Raw genomic sequence first — 20081 nt, 5'->3', positions numbered from 1 at the left:
AAGTTCTTACAGCTACTACTTCAGCTTCATCTCTAGTTCCAACTTTGAGGGTGATCTTATTCCTTCTTGTCCTTTTGCTCTCCTGAAACCCCTACAACTTATTGCAAATGTGTGCGGTGGACCCAGAGTCCACATACCGCATGTCAATTGGTCCAACCAACATAAGAAATTCAGAAACAACAAAAGATTCAAAAATACCTATCTCTGGCTTGTCCTTCTTCAAGGAAGCTAGGTACTCTTGGCAGTTTCTCTTTCAGTGTCTAGTCTTGCCACAACGGAAACATTTTCCTTTGTCAGCTTTGGCCTTTTTCTTCTGCGCTCCTCCCTCTTTCACACCGGTTGACTTGCCTTTCTTGCTTTTCTTAGTCCTCTTCTTTTTCTTTTTCTTTGAACCTTGAGAACTCTTCTCAATAACAAGAGAAACAACCTTATTTTTCTTAAGTGTACTTTCTGCTTCTATAAGCATGTTAGTAAGCTCAGAGACGTTGTTAACCACTACTTTATTCATGTAGAAGTTCATGATAAAGGAGATATAGGCGTCAGGAAGTGAGGCAAAGATAATTTCTATCTTGAAGTCCAACTCAAATAGAGTACCCTTATTCTCCAATCCAGAGAAGAGCTTGGTAAGCTTCATCATATGATCCTGGATTGTGGTACTATCATGCATCTTTGCAGAGAACAACGCTAGGAGATTTGTTGGCTTGCAAGATGATCTTGCTTGCCAAAAGTCTGCTCTAAGTGTTCCATCACATCCTTGACTGATTCCAGGTCATCATATGAGCTCTGGAGGTTCTTATCAATGGAGCTAAGAATATAGGCGGTGGCCAGAGCGTCCTTCTCTTTGAAGGTCTCCCTAGCCACATAGTTATCACCTTCAGTGGTGTGGGGTAAGGGAGGTCCATCAGTAGAAATGACATGGTGGATCTTCTCTACCTTCAGAACGAATATAAGCTTTCACTTCCACTCTGGGTAATTAGTCCCGGTCAGTCTATTGTCATTAAGTAGGGAATTGAGGGCGGCGTTGTTGGTCATATTGATGGCAGTTAGGGTCTACAAATAATGTACAAATAATTAATTAGCAACCATACCATCAAAATAATTAAGGAAACATGCATCACATTCCAATGGTAACTCAGGAAATCAACATCCCTCTCAGTCGAAAATGTGAATTGGAGTCTTCTAAGCCTTTAATATGCATAGCTTAGCCTTTCGAAGTTCACTATGTATATACTTTACTATCAATACCCTAATATAAGGGTTGACCTCCAATATACTTTGGCCACTTGAGTGACAGTTTAGCCTTTCGGAGTTCACTGCACACTCAAGTCAAGTAGGTACCTATCTCCTCAAAATAATTCATGGCTCTTAGGTAATGCTGACACTCAGGCTATACCTATTTACTATGATTGTTCTATCACACCGGAGATGGGAGGATGCTACTTATCCACTGATCACTAAGGTTAGCATTTTTGGAGTTCCCAAAGTGGTCTATGGATAGTCCATTCTCTCATCGAGATAGGAGGCCACAGGATTCTAACAGTTAAAGATTCTCGCACTATTACTTGCTTTACTTAGTCGAGGGTAATAAGGTAATTTTAACATTACTACGCATTAACCATGTTACTCCTAACCATCATACATCACATGCATCTAGTAACGTGCACAAGCAAATATTACCCTATGTACTAACATGTAGCAAATCATATAAAGCAAATAAAGTAAGCAATAATATGGTATGGTCATGGGATTCTCGAAGGTCTTCAACTCCTTGAAACTTGAGAAGCTCTCACTCGAAACTTTGTCTTCCTTAAAGTCACGTTCCTCTTCTTTCATCTCATGTCTTCAAGTGGTTACATCCATTGGACTTTAAAATTAAATTACATCTCATGAATTAAAAAATAAAGATTAAAATTTTGCAACCATTTAGAAAACCTTGGGAAACCAACCCTCCAATTATAGGGCTGCTCAAGGGGGATACGACCATTTAGAATGCGGTAAGAAGAGAGGGGGGAAAATTAAGAAGTGACATAAATATAAAACAACCATCACATACTTAATCCTATGACCATTCCATGCTACAAAACAAATGGTTAGATCAATTGCTCAAAATCAAAGTGCTAGTATCACATGAATCTCATAATCCCACTTTTAACTCTTTAAAAATGATTCAAGTATCAACTTTAATACCCAGCAGTTGGATATGCAATCTATACATGATAGGTAGGTATGTACTCAAGAAAGCATTGCATTCTCTATATTATCTCATAATAAAATGCAATGAGGGCAAAATTATAATTTCACACATACTTGTTTTATTACACAATTTCAAGAACTATTCTGAAATTTCTTTAATTAAACAATGTTAGAATGAAAATGCATTTCGGTTCTCATAAAACTCGATGTCCAATCAATTCTCAATTAATCACACCAAGTGGAACTTTAAATTAAAAAATAAAATTTGCATATATTTCATTCAAAATATAGTTTTTTTATTTAGTCGACCCAAGTGGTCCGATCCACATGGACCGGCCCATGGGTCAAACCCATATGGGTCGGCCCTTGGTTCAGCCCAAAGCCGAACCGTGTGGGTCCCATCGGTCCAATCCATGTATTAATAAAGTGGGTCCCATGGGTCAATTTGTAATTAAATAGAATCCTATTTTAATTTGGACTTTCCTAATCAAGTTAGAATTCCTATTTAAAATCAATTTTTATTTATGAGAGAAAATAGTTAGAGTTTGATTCCAAATAGGAAATCAGAATCCCACCCCTTTTAAATTCTCATAATATTGTGAGCAACTTAATTAGATTTATATTCCTATCCAAAATAAGAAATTAATTCAAATACAAGTTTCCTAATCTAATTAGACAATCTTGCTCACAAATCCAACTTTCCTAATCTAATTAGGAAACTTTGCTAAAAGTCCTATTGTGTTCAAAACACAATTAGAGCATCTTCAAGCAATCTCCATTAAAATAGATTCAACTAGAACTCCAATAATGGAGTTTACAAGATGGAATTTGACATGAAGAAGATGAACTTTATAAATCTACATCACATGCATACATAAAAATTTTCAAAAATCATCTTCCCCAACCTCCATGGACCCTTTTTTTTTTCCAGATGCAAGGGTCGTTGCCCACACGGCGCACGGCAGCAGGCCGTTGCCTGCGCGCACACTAGCCACAGCCTACAGCCGCACGGCACGCAAGGCTGCTCCTGCGCATGACCGCCCGCCCCACACCTGCTGACAAGCTGGCTAGCAGGGGCGACTGACAGGCCGTGCCTGCTTGCCGCGGCTGCCGGCCTCTTCTCCTTCGTTTCATATATTGTCAACTTTGAATTTTGTGTACAATACTCAAAATTCAAAAAAGCTCAAAACATAATAATGGAGGAAGAAAAAGATTGCAAGTTGATTTTGACATGTCTTTAATGAAGAACCTATGCTCTGATGCCAATTGTTAGTGGTGACAGAAGATGAGATTCTCATGTAATCACAAAATTTTATGAGCATGCAAGGATCTCAATAAACATATTAATGTACTAACCTCAAGGGGAGAGCAAGGTCACCTAGAACACTCAAATGGTGTGTTCCTCCAAAGGAATACAACACTTGAAGAAGATCTCCCAAGCTTGTTTCACCTCCAATGGCCAATAGTGCTTGAGGAAGAAGAAGACTCTCTTTTTCTCTCAAAGCTCTCTCACAATTTTATGCAAATTGTTCGAATGATTTTTTTTCTATTATCATCAATCATCCTTGGCCTTAGGTCTCTTTATATATAGAGAGACCTAATTGAGGAGGTGGCAAACCTACAGTCCAGATCTAACCAAGTGGTGTGATCCTAAAGGGTAGCCCATAAGATTATCCTAAATTGCACATAAGAACAAAACTTATCCAAAATCATATTAAAGGATGATCCTACCAGGGCGTAACCTGAAAAATCCCTTGCGGTAGGTAATTTTATTACATTGTCTACCCACACTACTAACACCTATAATGGGTCATTGCAACTATGAAATAAATGTCACCGCCACAATTTCGATCGATTATAATTTATCACGAGAGTATGGAGGACTTTGATTGGCCATAAAACTCTATAAAAATTGATCGTGTCGTTAACCGGTCAAAAATAAAACTCTAAATTAATCTAGCAAGTAGCGAGTAAGAGGTCGATCTACGGGGAACTGGAAGGCTAAATTACTAAAATGATAAGTTGGAAGTGATGAAAATTAAATTGCAATAAATCTGATTTTTAAACTACGAACGAAAGAAACGAATCTAAGCTAACAACGATATGCAAATACGAGAGAAGACTATCTTTAGGGTTTGAATCCCCAATGGGTTGTTATTCAATTTGGTTGCATGCTTCGGTTTATTATAACCACAGACTTAATAATACCACAAAATGTAGGTTCCTCTTAGGTATGGATTATCTTGACGAGTACTATCATCCTTCATTTGTAGGGCTTGGCACGCCTAGTTCGTTCAGCTATAATTCATCATCGGTACAACCACATAAGAACAGAATATCATTGCTTGAATGAAAATATTGAATCACAGAAACAAAATTCCTCACCTAAATATATCAATTAAAATCATCCAAGTAGGGATGGGGTCTCAACATCAAGCAATCAAGAATACAAACCAAAATTTTAAATAACAAATACCATCAGTTCATCTACACCTAGAGATAGAAAGAACTTAGCTGGTCATGGTGCTAAGAGGCAGGGGGCAGCAATGATGATCTTCCATGGAGATGAAATTGCTGGTTCGTGACGGGGGTGCAATGCGTTGAAGACAAAGCTGCTAAAACGGTGATGGCAAGACTGCTTTCCACTTGGGCTCCCAAGATAAAACATGAAGAAAAAGAAAGAGATTGAGAAGAGAAGAAGTCTTGTGGAAGATGGAAGGGACTGCTATATAAATCGTGAATGGAAGGGAGAGATTGTGTGAGATTTGAAAGTTGGAGAGATATTAGAGAGAAGAGAGAGAAAAGTGGACTGGAATTAGGAAAGGTGGAGGAGCCGTGGGTAGTGTATGGAGGGAATTAGAGGAAAGAGGGGAGAGAGTTTAGAAAAGAGAGAGTTTAAGAGAGATTATGTTTCCCTTTTTTATTTATCTTTAAGAGAGGGATTTTTTTAAAAGAGATGGGATTTAGGAAGGATGGGAAACCATAGTGGGATGAGAGAGAAAAGAGAGATTTTAGGAATAAGAGAAGAAATAGGAGAGAGAAAAGAGAATTGAGAGAAGTAGGAGAGAGGGGAACCGTAGAAGGGATGAGAGAGTGAGAGAGTGAGAGAGTGAGAGAGAGAATTTAATCTAAATTATAAATTTGATCAAAATTTTCTTTTTAAAAATATCTCTCCATGCTAGCCCCGGATGGACCCAATTCAAGAATTAAAGTTGCTCCAATTAATATTCCGGACAATACGAACCCAATATCGGATATCTTCTGAAATTTTTCCAATTTTTTAAATTACAGTTATGCTCTTGGGTCTTCAGTGAAACTTCTTCCCATCTCGCCCTTGATCTCATGTGAGTCGATCCATGGGTAGACTAGTGCCTAGATTGCATCAAATCCTTCCATTCAGCATCTTCTATGCGCATGATCCTGTAACACCCTTTTTACATTTTTACCCCTGAGATTAAATTCGGTAGACCTAGGTGGGGACCACTCCTTGAACTAAAAAATACAAGAGGTCTTCATTGGGCCGGGCTTGTGTAGCATTGAAGTCCTCCAACTTGGTTTCCTCAATTTAGGCTCTGAAAGTGCACTTGTCGTCCAATATTTCTAATATACCAAAAATACCCCTGTACCCTGAAAATACAGAAAAGTACCCAAATAGCTCCATTCTAAGCATATAAAAATGCAGAATTACATGGGATAATTTCACACATAAATGTGCTCATCAAAAACTATTTTCCAAAATACATATAATTTAGTATTAATAAAATAAAATACTCTTTGCAAACACTTTACAAAATATCAAGGCCTTGGATTTGACACAATTAAATCCGTTCACTCTGTTTTTGGTGTTCTCCCTTTACGGGCAGTGAAAACTTTATTGAGCATCACATCCATAACTATTTACATTGTGCACACTGAGCGGCCGATATATAGTCAATCCTTTCGATAGACATCAACCATTGACACACCACAAATGTACAGAACATAAATAAAATGGCAAGTGTCTCTCAAGCACAGAGAAAACTACTGGAGATTCCCGTTGCAACTACAACTTGACAGTGAATAATTCGGAAATTCCCGTGGATCATTTTCAACACAAAATGTGCCTATATTTACATTTTGGTCCAATCACTATTGTATGAATGTAAAATATAGCAACCATAGAACAGATTGCCCAAATCTATCTGTAGTTGTGAACAAAATGGTTTGAATTGGGCAAATGCAATATACAATTTTGACAAACACATAATTAAATAAAACTAAATTAATTAATTTAGTCAAATTAAATTGGGTTTGATGGACACATAAACGTCACGTCCAACAACATCAACCTGGGAGGTAGTACATTGTTTAGTTGGAGTAGCAATTGTAAGTACATCACTCAAAGCAAGAACCAAATTATTGACATTAATATAGGGGCCGCCGGTTATATACAAAGAAATGAATACCCTATTAGTTCAAAACAAATTATTATAAGTTGAAAAAAAAAAGGATTACCTCCAAAATCCACATTAAAGAACCAATCTCGCACGTAAATCAAGGCTTCAACATTTTTGAGTAATAGTTTATTTTGGTATTTATCGATCACCCTACCTCCTATGTTAAAAGCCGACTCCGATAGAGTCTTCAATGTTTGCCATGCACTTGTATGCTTCAAAAATTTAGTACAATAGTGTCTTAAGATGTGAAACAATCTCTTCAGCTATCTCATTACTACCACAAATCCTAGAATATGTCCATTCCACTATAGTCAACTTGTATCTGGGATCAAGAACCATGCCTTGATAAAGTCAGAGCATATTCACTCCAATATTTATTAAACTTCTTCATTGCATCTACCATCTCTCTCATAAAGTTTCCATCCTTTACAATATCTTCTTGCTAGATAATATGAATTTTCACCACACTAGGAAAATATAGTTGGAAGTGGGGTATTTTGTACTAGAGAGCAAATTTGTGATTTCATCGAATGACTTCAAAAATTTAGTGATATTTTGAGTTTTTATGCATTCATCAACATCAGGACAACACATGTAATTATCTAACGTACTCACCTAAATTATCAAAGGTTGCAAGATAAAAGACTGCACTCTCAAGCATATGGTAGGTGGAATTCCATCGGATAGTCACATCTGCATTCAAGGCCTTGTTACGTACAATTCTCAATTTCTTGCAACTTTCCATAAACCTTATCTTTCTTGATTCAGAACTTTTCACAAATTTTAAACTATTTCAAATTTTTTGTACAGAACTATCTATTAACTTGATTCCATCTTATACAATTAGGTTCAAGACATGTGCACAACATCTAACATGAAAAAAGTTACCTTTGCATAAAAGAGCATTTTTTGCATTTAATTTACTCTTAAAAAATCACAAACAAATCTTTGGAACTGGCATTATCTACTGCAAAGAAAAGAGTTTCATTTAGATCCCCCATTGAATCAACATCTTCCCAATTGCTTCACTAATATGAGCACCAGTATGTGGAGGTGGGAAGACAGTAAATCTGAGCATTTTCTTTTGTAAAACCCATAATCTATCGATATAATGAGCTGTGAGGACAATGTAACCATCATTAGTGATGGAAGTCCATAGATCCTCCTGGACCTTAGGATTAATCCTTGGTCTTTTCCTTCTCCCTTTTCCATAATTTATGAATAAAATGATATTTGAGTGTTCCTAGATACATCTCCTGGACAACTGTTGGATCAATATGCCTATCCTTCATGGTCACCTTCTCTCGAGATGTTGTCATAAGCATCTAGACTATATCTTTGTTGTAACGCTTAGGGCAACATCTCATGTGCTTGTTAAGACTGGAGGTCCCATTTTTTTGTAGTATCTGCAAGTAAAATAGTCCCGCACTTCACACATTTTATCCTAGGCCTATTATCATTAAATTTTGTTCTATCCAACTCCTTGAACCAATTAGGGTTTCAATAGGCCGAAGTTCTCTTCCTAGTCTTCTTAGCTTTAGGGAAAGGATTGACAGTGCCACCACCTTTGTTAGATGGTTGGGATGCATCCACCATTTTGCACAATGAAAATTTTCATAATAATCACCCTAACTAGGCACCTAAAAGAAAATTTATATGAAGTTAAAATCAATCAAAATATAAAATCTGTTTTAAACTCAAACTTCAATAAATAAATATTAACTTACTTAAAGAAATCAGACATACGACATCTCCAAAGAAAACTACAGTTCATTGTTACATATGAAAGGAAAGAGAGAAACTTTTTGGAACATAACTAAACAGATCAATTATGTAGCACAATAATGCATCAAATTCATAATGACAAGAAAATTGTACCATGAGGTATAGAGTCCTGAAAATTAAACGATTAGTTTCATAAAAATCAATTTAATCCACTGGTTACAAAATAGTCTAACCCAAATATCTAATCCCTCATTATTGAAACCAATTCTATGTAAGCTATTTGTATTTATATGTTTTATCTGGGCCCCATTGAATGGGTAGTCTCATGCTTTATAGATGTCAAGTGACATCTCAATAGAGTATCATTGTATACTACCAGACTTACATCAAAGTGTGATTAATGATTATGGCAGCCCTCCCCCTTCTCTTTTATTTATTTTAATAAAATAATGAAGGATAGATAAGGCAATCTTACAAAAAAAAAGGATAGATAGGATAAAAGCAATAACATTAACAATAGGAATGGAAAGAATTACAATCCCACGTGTTTTCTCTTTGACTTTCCCAAATAAAGGTGTCAGCAAGGCAAAAAAATTTATTTATTACACATGGTAAGAAGTGAAAACGAAAGAACCTGGTGGGTGTAGATTGTCAAGGGAGGAGGGAGTGACAGGTTCTGCGAGGAGAGAAAGAAAATACATGCAGATGGATGGTTGGTTGTTGCAGAGATTACTGCCTTAGTACTATTAGCTATTCTAGAGACTTCAAACTATGGTTGTTCCTATTCAGATTAAGCTTCAATGGACAATTACTAAATTGAGTGAAACCCTAATGAGTCATAAATCTTATATACTTTTTATTTTAAAATGGTACTAGTAGTTCCAGTACCATTAGATTGCTAATTAGTATTCTAATATTGGTATCATTAGGAATCTCGTCCCAGAACCGACCTATTTATTAATGGGACGGTTCAGTTCCAGGTTTTGGTGGGACAAGTCCTGATTCTGGTCCCAAAATGACACTCTTAGTCATTGTGGATTTGAATTGGATGCAAAATCATTTTGATGTAGATGTAATCTTATAACCACTAGTTCCTTTTATTTCATATGATGGATGGATGGATGACCATATTATGTTGATGACTGTATGTATTCCCCTTTTCCCTATATTTAAAGCAAGTGTGGTATGAGAAACCTTAATTGGTGGGATTCTCATAGTCTCCCTTAGTCGGTGGGTGTAGAGATCTCGTTGACCTACTCTTGCAAATGCCAATAGGATAATGCTTCAATAGTTTAATGGGATGATCTACATTCATCTCCTATGTAATAGATAGAAGATATGGTCAATGGGATATGCACTGCAATAGTGGGCATTAAACTCACGATGTCATGGTTTACTCCGAGACAAAGGGTATGCACTTGACTTGACTGTGTGTTTATCGATAGGAATGGATATGACATTCAGGTGGCCAAAAATCATTGGAAATCTATGTGACAGATAGAATAGTCCACTTAACCAACATGTATGTGATGAACTCCGATAGGCCAAGTCATGTGCATAAGGGTTGATTTGTTTAAATACACGCTCAAAGCTCAAAGGAAAGCTTAAGGTGAGAGTGACCGTTGATATTGGAATTGCCCCTTCCTTTTAATGGTTTTAGATCGTGCTTCTACATTATGTAGATTTTTTACAATGTCTTCCCAAAATAACTACATTAACCTTATCAAAGACCATATTTCAACTGGCGCAAACTATGTTAACTGGAGGAGGAACATTAAGTTGCTCCTGACTGCAAAAGGTAATGTTTGTCTTAGAGCAAGATGAGCCTGAAATCCCCAAAGATAAGGACCCTGGACTCATAAAGGCCTATAAGTTGTTTTGGCAAAATAATTCAATGGCCATGCTCTTCGTTTTGAGTTATGTTTTTAAAACCATCGTTGATTCTGTTAAGGATCTTACCTTGACAAAGAATATGATGGAGGGGCCGAAAGAGCGGTACGGTAGGCAAAATAGACATGCCCACCATCTGCTACTCACGCTTCTCCACAGCAAGAAATTAACTCTGGAGACTCCAATGATTGATCATGTCATGAAGATAAAGAATTTATTCCAGGAACTGAAGACCTAGGGACAACCTTCAAGTTGGATTATAAGTCTGTTGTACTATACTCTCTCCCTTGGGAAATCTATGAGTTTTTTGTTATTAAACATTACATGAAAAAACAATATCCGTAGAATTCTTGAGCTTGGCAACATGTTGCAAGAAGTGGAGGCACTATCAAAGAAAAAAAAATGGATGTCTTAACAACAAAAGAGAAGCCTTCTTCCTCTAAGCCCAAGGGTAAGAAGAAGAACGATACCAACAATGGTAAGACCTTTAAGGCAGAAACCAAAGGAATTCAGAAAAGCAAGAAAACTTAAAAGGGACCTTGCTTCTATTGTAAAAAGATGAACATTAGAAGAAGAACTGTCGTGCTTTCCTAGTTACTCTGAAGAACAAGTAAGAAGAAGGTATTTCTGAAACTTTTGTCCTTTATGAGTCTAATTTATTAGAAAAACCATTTAACACTTAGTTGGTGGACTCTGGTTCTATCATTCACATTTGTAATATGTTGCAGGGGTTCAAGCTGACAGAAAAATTGAATAAGGACAAAGTTCGTCTCAGAATGGGTATCGGAGCTGAGGCTGTTGTAGAGGCCATTGGAGATTTTTATTTACGTTTTGATAAATTTTTTTGGTTTTGTGAGATTGGTAATATATTCTCACTTTTAGGAGGAACATTGTTTTTATTTCAAAACTAGTTTTAGATGGATATATTTTTCAGTTTGGAACTAAGTTATCTATCTGGTTAAATAATTCATTTGTTAATACTAGCTTCCTTGATAACGGATTATATCTCTTAAAACCGGTACTTAATGCAAATAAAATCTTGAATGTTACTATTAATAGAAACTCAACTCAAGATAATTTAGCTTATATCTGACACTTGAGGTTAGGTGATTGTGAGGACAGTGACATGGTGGGGGATCGCCATGTGTCCTCCTCCTCAATCATGTTGGAGAGAGGGGTGAATCGAATGTAGGGAGTCGCCACCTAGAGGAAGGTCTAGGACCTAAAAAATTGTAATATAATGATTCACACGCTATGCCCTTTTGGGGACTGATCAATCCATTGGTCTGGGAACGGGTCAAGTTATGGTCCGAGAAAGGTATTAGGCACCCTAATCCGCCTAGACTTACGGGTCTCTCTATTGCTAGGCAACGTTGGATTATAACATGCTTTTGGGGAAGAATGTAAAGTGTAAAAATTAAAAGAAATTAAAATACAAAGATGGATAAGAAGCACATACCTGTGGGTTCAGCTGCAAGGCAAAGATTAGTATACTTGAATGTAAAAATAAAGGACTCGAAACCTAAATGACCTAGGCATGATTGACTCTAATCTAAGCATGGTGACATGGTAAGTGTATGGGAACGAAAGCAATGATTTGACACATATGCAAGGAGAGATATGTAAGTCAATAATATGAATGTTAACATGGGGGGAGTCTTAGGCTATAGGGGATGGGGATCATGGAGAGATGCATGCATGTAAATGGAGTGCAACATAAAAGAAAGGTAAAAGGTAAGGAATATATATAATCAACATCTAAAGAGATGGGATCACACTCTTTTGGAGATGCAAAACTAAGAAATTGAAAACATTTATTGTAGACAAAAATTGAAGATAAAGAAGAACCTACCTAGTTTGAAGACAATCGAAACCAAAATGTAGAGGTTTCCCTTTTGTAACTCAGGGTGTTTGCACGTTGAGTAAGTATTGCCGCTTGTAGTGGCTTCTCTTGTCTCCTCGTATGCGAAACTTCGTTGTCAAGCTGAGAGCACCAGGTGGATGTCTTGGAGCTTTGATCTTGAATTCTCAAGTGGATTGTGGCATTCAAGAGGGTGGGAGAGGCAATAGGCTAAGGCCAAGTGAGGGGCCAAAGACCAAGGACTCAAAGTACTCGAATAGGGGAGCTAAACTTACAGCATGCAAGCATTAAGTAAGGGGTTTTTTAGCTAAGGACTTAATGGAAACTTTGTCTAACCCTCCTCATCGTGAGAGGGGGTGTATTTATAGATGTAGAGGGGTGTGTGCACTCCCAAATTCATGTCCGGATGTTGGGTTTAATCCGGATTGTCAAAAATTGATGTTTTTGCATCGACGGTGGGTGTTAAGTTAAGGTAAGAGCCAATGGGGTGTGGACAAGTGGTTTATTGCCTTAGGAGATGTTTCTTGGGACCTAATGGGAGCCAAGATTGGGATCCAAGTTTCCAAATACGAGCTTGTTCGAGAAAGGAATCGAGATCGGAGTAAAAAATAGCAAGTTTTGGCTTCTCAGATTTGCACAGATTCAATAGTGAACTGGGGTCAATTCGACATCAAGTTGAGGTGAGATCGACATTGAGTGGTTGTCAATGAACAACACTCGACATTGAGGGAAAGTGCTTAGATGGCAATGGTTATTTTCTGAATGTCGAAGCAAGTTAGATAGTAGGGATGTTCTGCTCGGCAGTCAATGGAGATGGCTCAATGTCGATGGAAGGAGGGGTCAATGTCGACTTGGGGTCTTTGGGTGTTGACCAGGGTTTTAATGCCGACAGGGATGAAAGGGGTTGTTTGGGCCAGGGTCTGTACTGGGCCAGGCTTGTTCCAAGGGATCTAGGTCAAGGCTAGCCTTTTCAGTGAATCTTAGAGGGCTTGGCGGCTTTGGTTTGGGCTCCGGCAAGGGGAATCGATGATCGGTGAATGGATTCTGGCAGTGCACAATGACTCTACATCCACAAATACACCGGCTCTAGGCCTTGGAGGGTACTCATCATCGTTACGGGAAACCTTCGGGGGGAAGACAAAATGAGGTATCTATAGAATGCCCCTCTTTAATTGAGTCTATGCAACAGTTGTAGGTCAAAGAAGTGATTTTACGAACACTTCGATTCATCGGATTGAGCCAAAACTCGCCAGTGCCTTGCTTAAGGGCACTGGAGTGCGGGGGATAGAGGTGTACCTACGCAGGTGGCTCCATTGATTGAATTGGTAGTAATGCTCGGGCGATCAATAGTACGAGCTGCGCTGGCTGGGGTTACGAGATTGGCCGATAGTATGGGTGTTTCCATTGGGGTTGTAACAATATCTTGCCATTGTACGGGCGTACTGGGAAACATTGTCATTGATAGGGCATGGTGCATGTGGAAGAGATCGCCAATAGTACGGCACTCCTAGGGAGTAATTCATCGTTGATAGGGCGGGGTGCAGGGTAGTTTGGTAATTTTCCATAGGTGGCTGTACAGCTTTGGCCATGGTGAAGGCAGACTAGGGATTTCACCGGTGCAAGGGCATGCAGGATATGTTGATTGAGATCCCCAGTTGGCAATCGTCGGTTGTGCGGGCGTGATTGGATATTGGGAATCTTGCTTAATTGCGGATGCGGGCTACATGCAAGGTGCCCATTGGCGTGCCAAGTCACCATGAGGGGACCCACTTGTTAAAATTTTGAATTTGGCGGCAAAGTGCCTAGTTCGACAATTAGAAAGGCTTCTTCAATAGTGAGAGCCCGTGTTGACATCGAGGTGCTTTACTCGACACTATGTCTACATCGAAGTACTGTTTGTTCGATGTCGATTCTGGGCGGAAATTGCTGTTATGAATACGACGAGTCACTTCTTCATTTCATTTCCCTTTTTTCCATTTCTTGTTCCAAGGGTTTCCAAAGGGGTTTACACTTATTTTAGGCCGTGTGACCTTGTTTGTGTACCAAACCCCACATTCTTGGGCTTGAGTCGATCGTCTCTTCTTCCTCTCCATTTTTCTCCGAGTGGATTTTTGAGAGGAGTCTTGTCCTTGTGAGTTTTCTTTGTTTTTTCTTGCTCTTCTATCTCTTTGCCATGTCTAGGCAATATAACGGTAAGAGGCACATGTTGCCTACTGATACGTCTATTCCTAAACAATCGAGGCATCAGGGCCTCATTCTTCGGGAAGGGGGTGATACTGCCCATCGTCCAGAGATTGATCCAGATGAGGATGTATTGAGAGATTGCAGGGAGACCTCAAGGGCTCCATGGTATGAGGACTATCTCCTTCGCGACACCCCCTCACATATCTGTAGCAATGCATGGAAGCTACCCAGGGTAAGACTTCGATTCCTTGCTTTGAATTTTTTACTTAATGTGATTTAGAATGTCGTGTTGCTTGTTGTGCCTTGCATATGAATTCTTGTATTATCCTTTGCACTACTTGTGCTTGCTATGCCATGAAATATTTCCATGTGTTGATCTGTCCTTGTTGATTGCTTATGGTTCTGTCGGGATTCAATGGAGATTGGTAGCATTCTTTGCTTGCTTTGCTGATTCCAGGGGATTTGTTTAACCCTAGCTTAGGTTCATGTATGGGGGGCGATGTCACACCCCAATCCACCCCCTGGGAGGATTAGGTAGGTGACCCAAATTGCATAACGGCAATCCGGCAAACCCCACGAATCTAGAAGCAATGCTTACATTCACGAAACCACATTCATTCACTTTACCAAAGGCAAGATCAGAGTGCTGCAGGTAAACTACAATTTTGATAATAAAAGGAAGCATAGCGATATGGGGAAATGATGATAATATATACATAAGAAGGTTTGTACATTTCCCACCAACCCACAAACATAGAAACAAAGTTGACAAGAACAGAACTACATACATAAATATATACAGGGTGAGCATACTCAACCCCAAAAAGAAAAGAAAGTAAAAACTACAACAGAACCACATTCAGACTGGGGATAAACTCCTAGCAGAAACAAAAAGGAGTCCCCAAGATAAAAAGCATCAGATGTGCTCCTCAACGGTCTTCATCAATGACCACCGAGAGTACGCAGGATTGGTATGACCTCCGTCGGGGTCCACACCAACATCAGCGTAACAACCAGGACTCTTCTCCTCGAGATGAGCCTCCATGCCACAGCGGCATAGATCTGCAAAATCATCAAAGAAAACAACGTATAACAGAGTGTGAGCCCCACTGAGCTCGTGAGCAAATCATATCATCATGCATGCATATGCAATCACAATCCACAATTCATATGATCCTATATGATATGAAAGTCCAGATTATTTATTAGCCACCTAACAATACAACTAAGTCAGGTCTGTGCTACTACAATCCTTAATACATGTATCCTTGGTGAGAGCTTCTAACCCCTTCCCGCGATACACCCATTGAGTTGTCGAAGAGGACCAGTTAGCTCCTGCATCAATCATCAAGGTCAGCCCGACCAGCCCTCTGTGATTAACCTGTAGGGCAATCCATTTCTTTTCTTTGGCTTACAGCCCATATTCACCATTTCGGTGTTCTTTCATTTCTTTTCTTTCACCATTCCGGTGTTCTTTTCATTTCTTTTCATTTCTTTTCTCATATACATATGGTCACCCTGACAGGCATCCAACACCTAAACCCCTATTGGCAAGGGTGCGTAGCACGGGTGATGAAACTCTAACCCCATGTCTATATGGCATCTTATGAGTCGGGTGGTGTCAACGGCATCCCATTCTACGGGCTACCACAGGCCTCATTTCCAAGCCGGCTACGACATCTAATCTAACATTCGCAATCAACATATAAGAATTCATAGTGTTGATCAACATACAGTCATTATGCAGTGATTTGAGTAACTTTAATCAATAGTAAGTAACATAGCATTCATGATTAAAATTCTTAATTGCCGGCATAATATCATAATTACACATGTACATATGATAATATTATTCACTCACCTGAGTTGGGTTCTAAGACCTCAATTGCAAACCCAGTTTCAAAAGCAGTTTGGTTGTTGACCTTGAGCGCCGGATCAAATCCTAAATACAAATCAGATAATGTCTTATTAAATTTTCAATCTATCACTGGTAGTCCTAGGGTTAACCTAAACTTACTGGGTTGACCCGGTGTTCAGTTGGTTCGCACTTGGAATCACTGGGCCTTGCATTGGGCCCTAGGTCCATGTCCCGGTGCATTGGCCAGTGTTAGTGGCACAAGGGTAAATTGGTCATTTCAATAGTTGTACCTTACCCTAGGTTAGATCAGGTCCACAGTGCTGTCCATTGCTTGCCTGTGCTGCAGGACCAAGCACAGTAGGGTTTCCTTCACCTACGGGGCCCACTAGGGTTCCAAAATATTCCTCCACCAAGAACAGATGTGGGGAAGGGCTTTTTGGTCATTTCCCAACCTCCCATAGTGTCATAAGGCCAATGGGTGAGGTTCCCAGAGCCAGATCATCATTCCAGAAATTTTCCATTCACTGGGCGATGGCTCTGGGCGATGTTTGCATCGCCCAGAGGCTACAATCGACAAATGGGCTGAGATTCCAAGGTGGGGCTTCTTGGGCAGTGTGCTCAACATCATCCCATGCATGTTAGGGCGCTGTGTAGCCCCTGGGATGGTCTACCTATTGGTCCAAATGGATCATCCATCTGGTCTTCCATTTGGTTGCCAGAGGCTGCCTAGATAACCCAGTGAATAGTATCACAGGGTTTTCTCTAAACTTGGAATCCGATTCCAGCCACAAGTAAGACTGGAAATGGATGCAAAATAGTGGTTCAAGGCTGCAACCACTTAGGGTTTGGTCCCTGCAACCATGGCTTGCATCCAAGGATTCAATCAGTCAACCAGAAGTGAATCTGGGTGGTGCAGCCATGCACAGCCAAATTCGGTTCCCACAAACAGCAAATCAGAATTATGAAATAAAATAAAAATTCCAGATCTTCCATGCTCAAGGCTTGCATGGCAGATTTGGTGCTGTTCTGGGCAAACCCTAGCTGTTCTGGGCTGCCCAGGGAGCAGAAGCACATCAACCACAGAGAAGAAATGAAGGCAGCAGGCATGTATATGTATTTCATACTTGAATAAGCCTGAAGGAGCTCGGTTCCAGCTTGGGTAGAGGTGGCAGCCTCACTTCTTCTTCCTCCTTCTTTCTCTCCTTCCTCTCTTCTTTCTCTCCTTTCTCTCTTCTTTTCTCTCACGATTTCTATTAGAGCTGAAAACTCTAAATGAACCCAATGCTCCCTTATTTATAGACCAAGGCCAACTAAGGTCTGTTTGGCCAGCTGAGTCCACTTTTCAAAATGCATTTTTAGCCTAATTCACAGCCATTTTGAGCTCTGTGGTGGGGCCCACACTGAACTAGGGGTATGAGGTGGTCCCTCAAACTTCCCTCTATCCATGGAGGGTGCCCATGTTCATATTGGGTGGTCCCCACAATTAAAAATCATTAAAAATGTACTATTTCACACACTGGGCGATGTCACTGGGCCTTGCTGCATCGCCCAGAGAATTCTAGCAAGCTGAAATCAATGGGCTGCACTGGGGTTTGACCCTTGGTCAGGGTATTGTCCCCACATGCCTTATAGGAGATTTTACACATTTTTACAGAGGTGGGTCCCACTATTTGGGGAGGAGAGAGATTACCTGGAGTCCAAGCCATACATCATGCAATGAGCTGTACATTTGCAGGGGTCTGTTGTCCATCTTCTGACAGGTATATAGGATGATCCACACAGGGTTTCCTCATCAATCCAAACCACTGGAGTGATACTCCACAGAGTTTTTGGTTGCCTGATCAGGGGTTCCTGTCCTTCAATCAAAATTCCAGTAAGCCAGGGGCAGGGTTTAACAGGCGACACATTTTGGAACCAATGCTTAATACTTGTGTCTTGGACTGGATGCCTTTGGTTTATTTTAACTTCATGGGGATTCTATCCTGATCTTACATTCTACTTTGTTCTTGTTGTGTAGGACCTCATGACCTATCATAAGTATGGGTCACGCACGATCATTCCTGGCTGGTATAACCAGCTTTGTGGTGCCGTTCAAAGGCAGATAGTGGTTGCCGGTTTCGAGGATCTAGCTCTCCAGTAGACTAGGTCTTTCAACACGTCTCTAGCTTAGGCCTTGGCTAAGAGGTGGTGGCCTACCACTCACACTTTTCCTCTACCTGTGGATGAGATGGCCATTATGCCCCTCTGCTACTTTCTGTATACTGACCTCTTGTTTGGCAACGAGGCGGTGACTGGGCACCCTGGTAGCTGGGAGTACTCGAAGGAGGAGTTGAAGAAGCAACTCATATCTTTTCCTTCAGATTCGAATGTGGTGGTGCAATGGTTTCGTCATGAGTGGGAGAAGAAGACGGTGACGGACTCTTCCAGCTGCGACGTGATAGACCAGTTGGCGAGGTGTTTCATCCTCTATCTCATGCGGAACACCTTGTTCAGCAGAAGTGGTATGAGGATCAACATCTTCATTGTGTGGTTGATGGAATCCCATAGAAAACATACTAATAGCTTGGAGAACAAGAATGAGAATGAGAGAGAGGATTTTGATTTACTTAGCTTAGGGTTTTTCAAGGGGCGGAAGATGTGTTTATATAAGCAGCCCCCCCCCCTCGTCTTTTAAAATCCCATTCGATATAGGAAACCAAGGGGGAGAAGGCCTCCTAGGCCGACCTCACCTGCTCGCAGGTCGTGGGCACCAACCCAAATCGAGTCAAACCTAGGTTTGGTTTACACTGAGAATGAACTAGTTACAAAAAGTGCTGAGAACTAGAGAAACAGTATCTTTGATTTGGAACTTCTCTGTTCCAAAAACAAAAGGGAGAAATAAAGGGGGGTTGCTCTTTGGAAAATTTTTGCATTTCTACATTGTTTAATTGGTCACTAGATAAGAAATCGTTACACTGGTTTTTCAAGGTGTTCATTATAATGTGCTATTTTATTTGGAACATGCGAAACAAGGTGGTGATAGGACGAGAAAATCCTAACCCTCATTGGATTATTAAACAAACGAATCTTTGGTTGGCTCTTCTGAAAATCTCCCCCCCCCACCCCTTCATCCCCTGATGTAAAGGTTGATAGATTAAATATATTAGGTTTGCAATCTCTTTCCATTCCTTATATTAGTTACCCTATCTTAATTTGTGCAGGATACCAGAACCTTGAAGTAAACTTTGCAAGTTGGTCGTGTATTATTCTGCTTAACGGGAATCTCACTTTTTTTGTAGCAGGGTTCACTAAGTATAATTGTGAATATGCATAAGAAGTTATTAGTATTAAAAATGGGCTTGAGATGGCAAGGAGTTTGGGATTGCAGATTAAAGAAGTTTGGTGCTCTTCTCAAGAGATAGCTGATCTTCTTCCATCTCCATCAATCAATCCTTGGCCATGGACTTTACTTAAGAAGTTGTTGTATATATATAGCTTAGCCCCAAATATCAAATACATGACATCTCCACACTCTTTTTGTCACATGTTAGCTAGTAATCTGGCCAGATCAGCTGGATTGACCAAATCTATGTATATGTTCTCTTGTTAGTTTTTAATATATATTTCATTTTCATCAAAAAAAAAAAAAAAAAAGAGGGGGGGGGGTTGCTCTTTAATGAGCACATGGTTAATTTGATGAGCAAAGCAATAATTTCATGTTCAGAATAAAAACACCACCTCCAATGCAACTTCAATTACAACCACCACCACCTCCACCGCCAACACCTCCTCCACCACCACGCTACCTCCACCACCAACATCACCAATGCCAACACCTCCTCCACCGCCACCAACACCACCAGCAGTTTTGAAATAGAAAAATATCCCAAAAATAGAAGTGTTATCATGCAAGGCCTAAAATACCTACCTAAATAATTACCTTCCATCAAGATAG

The 20081-nt window shown here is 39.8% G+C and overlaps 1 protein-coding gene across 1 annotated transcript; it reads right to left on the bottom strand.

The window, feature by feature from the left end:
• Window positions 1-253: 253 nt before the first annotated feature.
• On the bottom strand, window positions 254-667 carry LOC122662930. The gene has a single exon (XM_043858632.1). It carries the CDS (start codon window positions 665-667, stop codon window positions 254-256), a length of 414 nt encoding a protein of 137 aa, XP_043714567.1.
• Window positions 668-20081: the final 19414 nt, after the last annotated feature.

This window comes from Telopea speciosissima, chromosome 5 (assembly GCF_018873765.1).
Source record: "Telopea speciosissima isolate NSW1024214 ecotype Mountain lineage chromosome 5, Tspe_v1, whole genome shotgun sequence".
Lineage (NCBI taxonomy): Eukaryota > Viridiplantae > Streptophyta > Magnoliopsida > Proteales > Proteaceae > Telopea > Telopea speciosissima.
This window is presented reverse-complemented; position numbering and strand designations above follow the sequence as displayed.

Bases quoted from the DNA above. Each gene is read 5' to 3' on its own strand.
- LOC122662930 (XM_043858632.1), bottom strand. From the start codon at position 667: ATGCATGATAGTACCACAATCCAGGATCATATGATGAAGCTTACCAAG.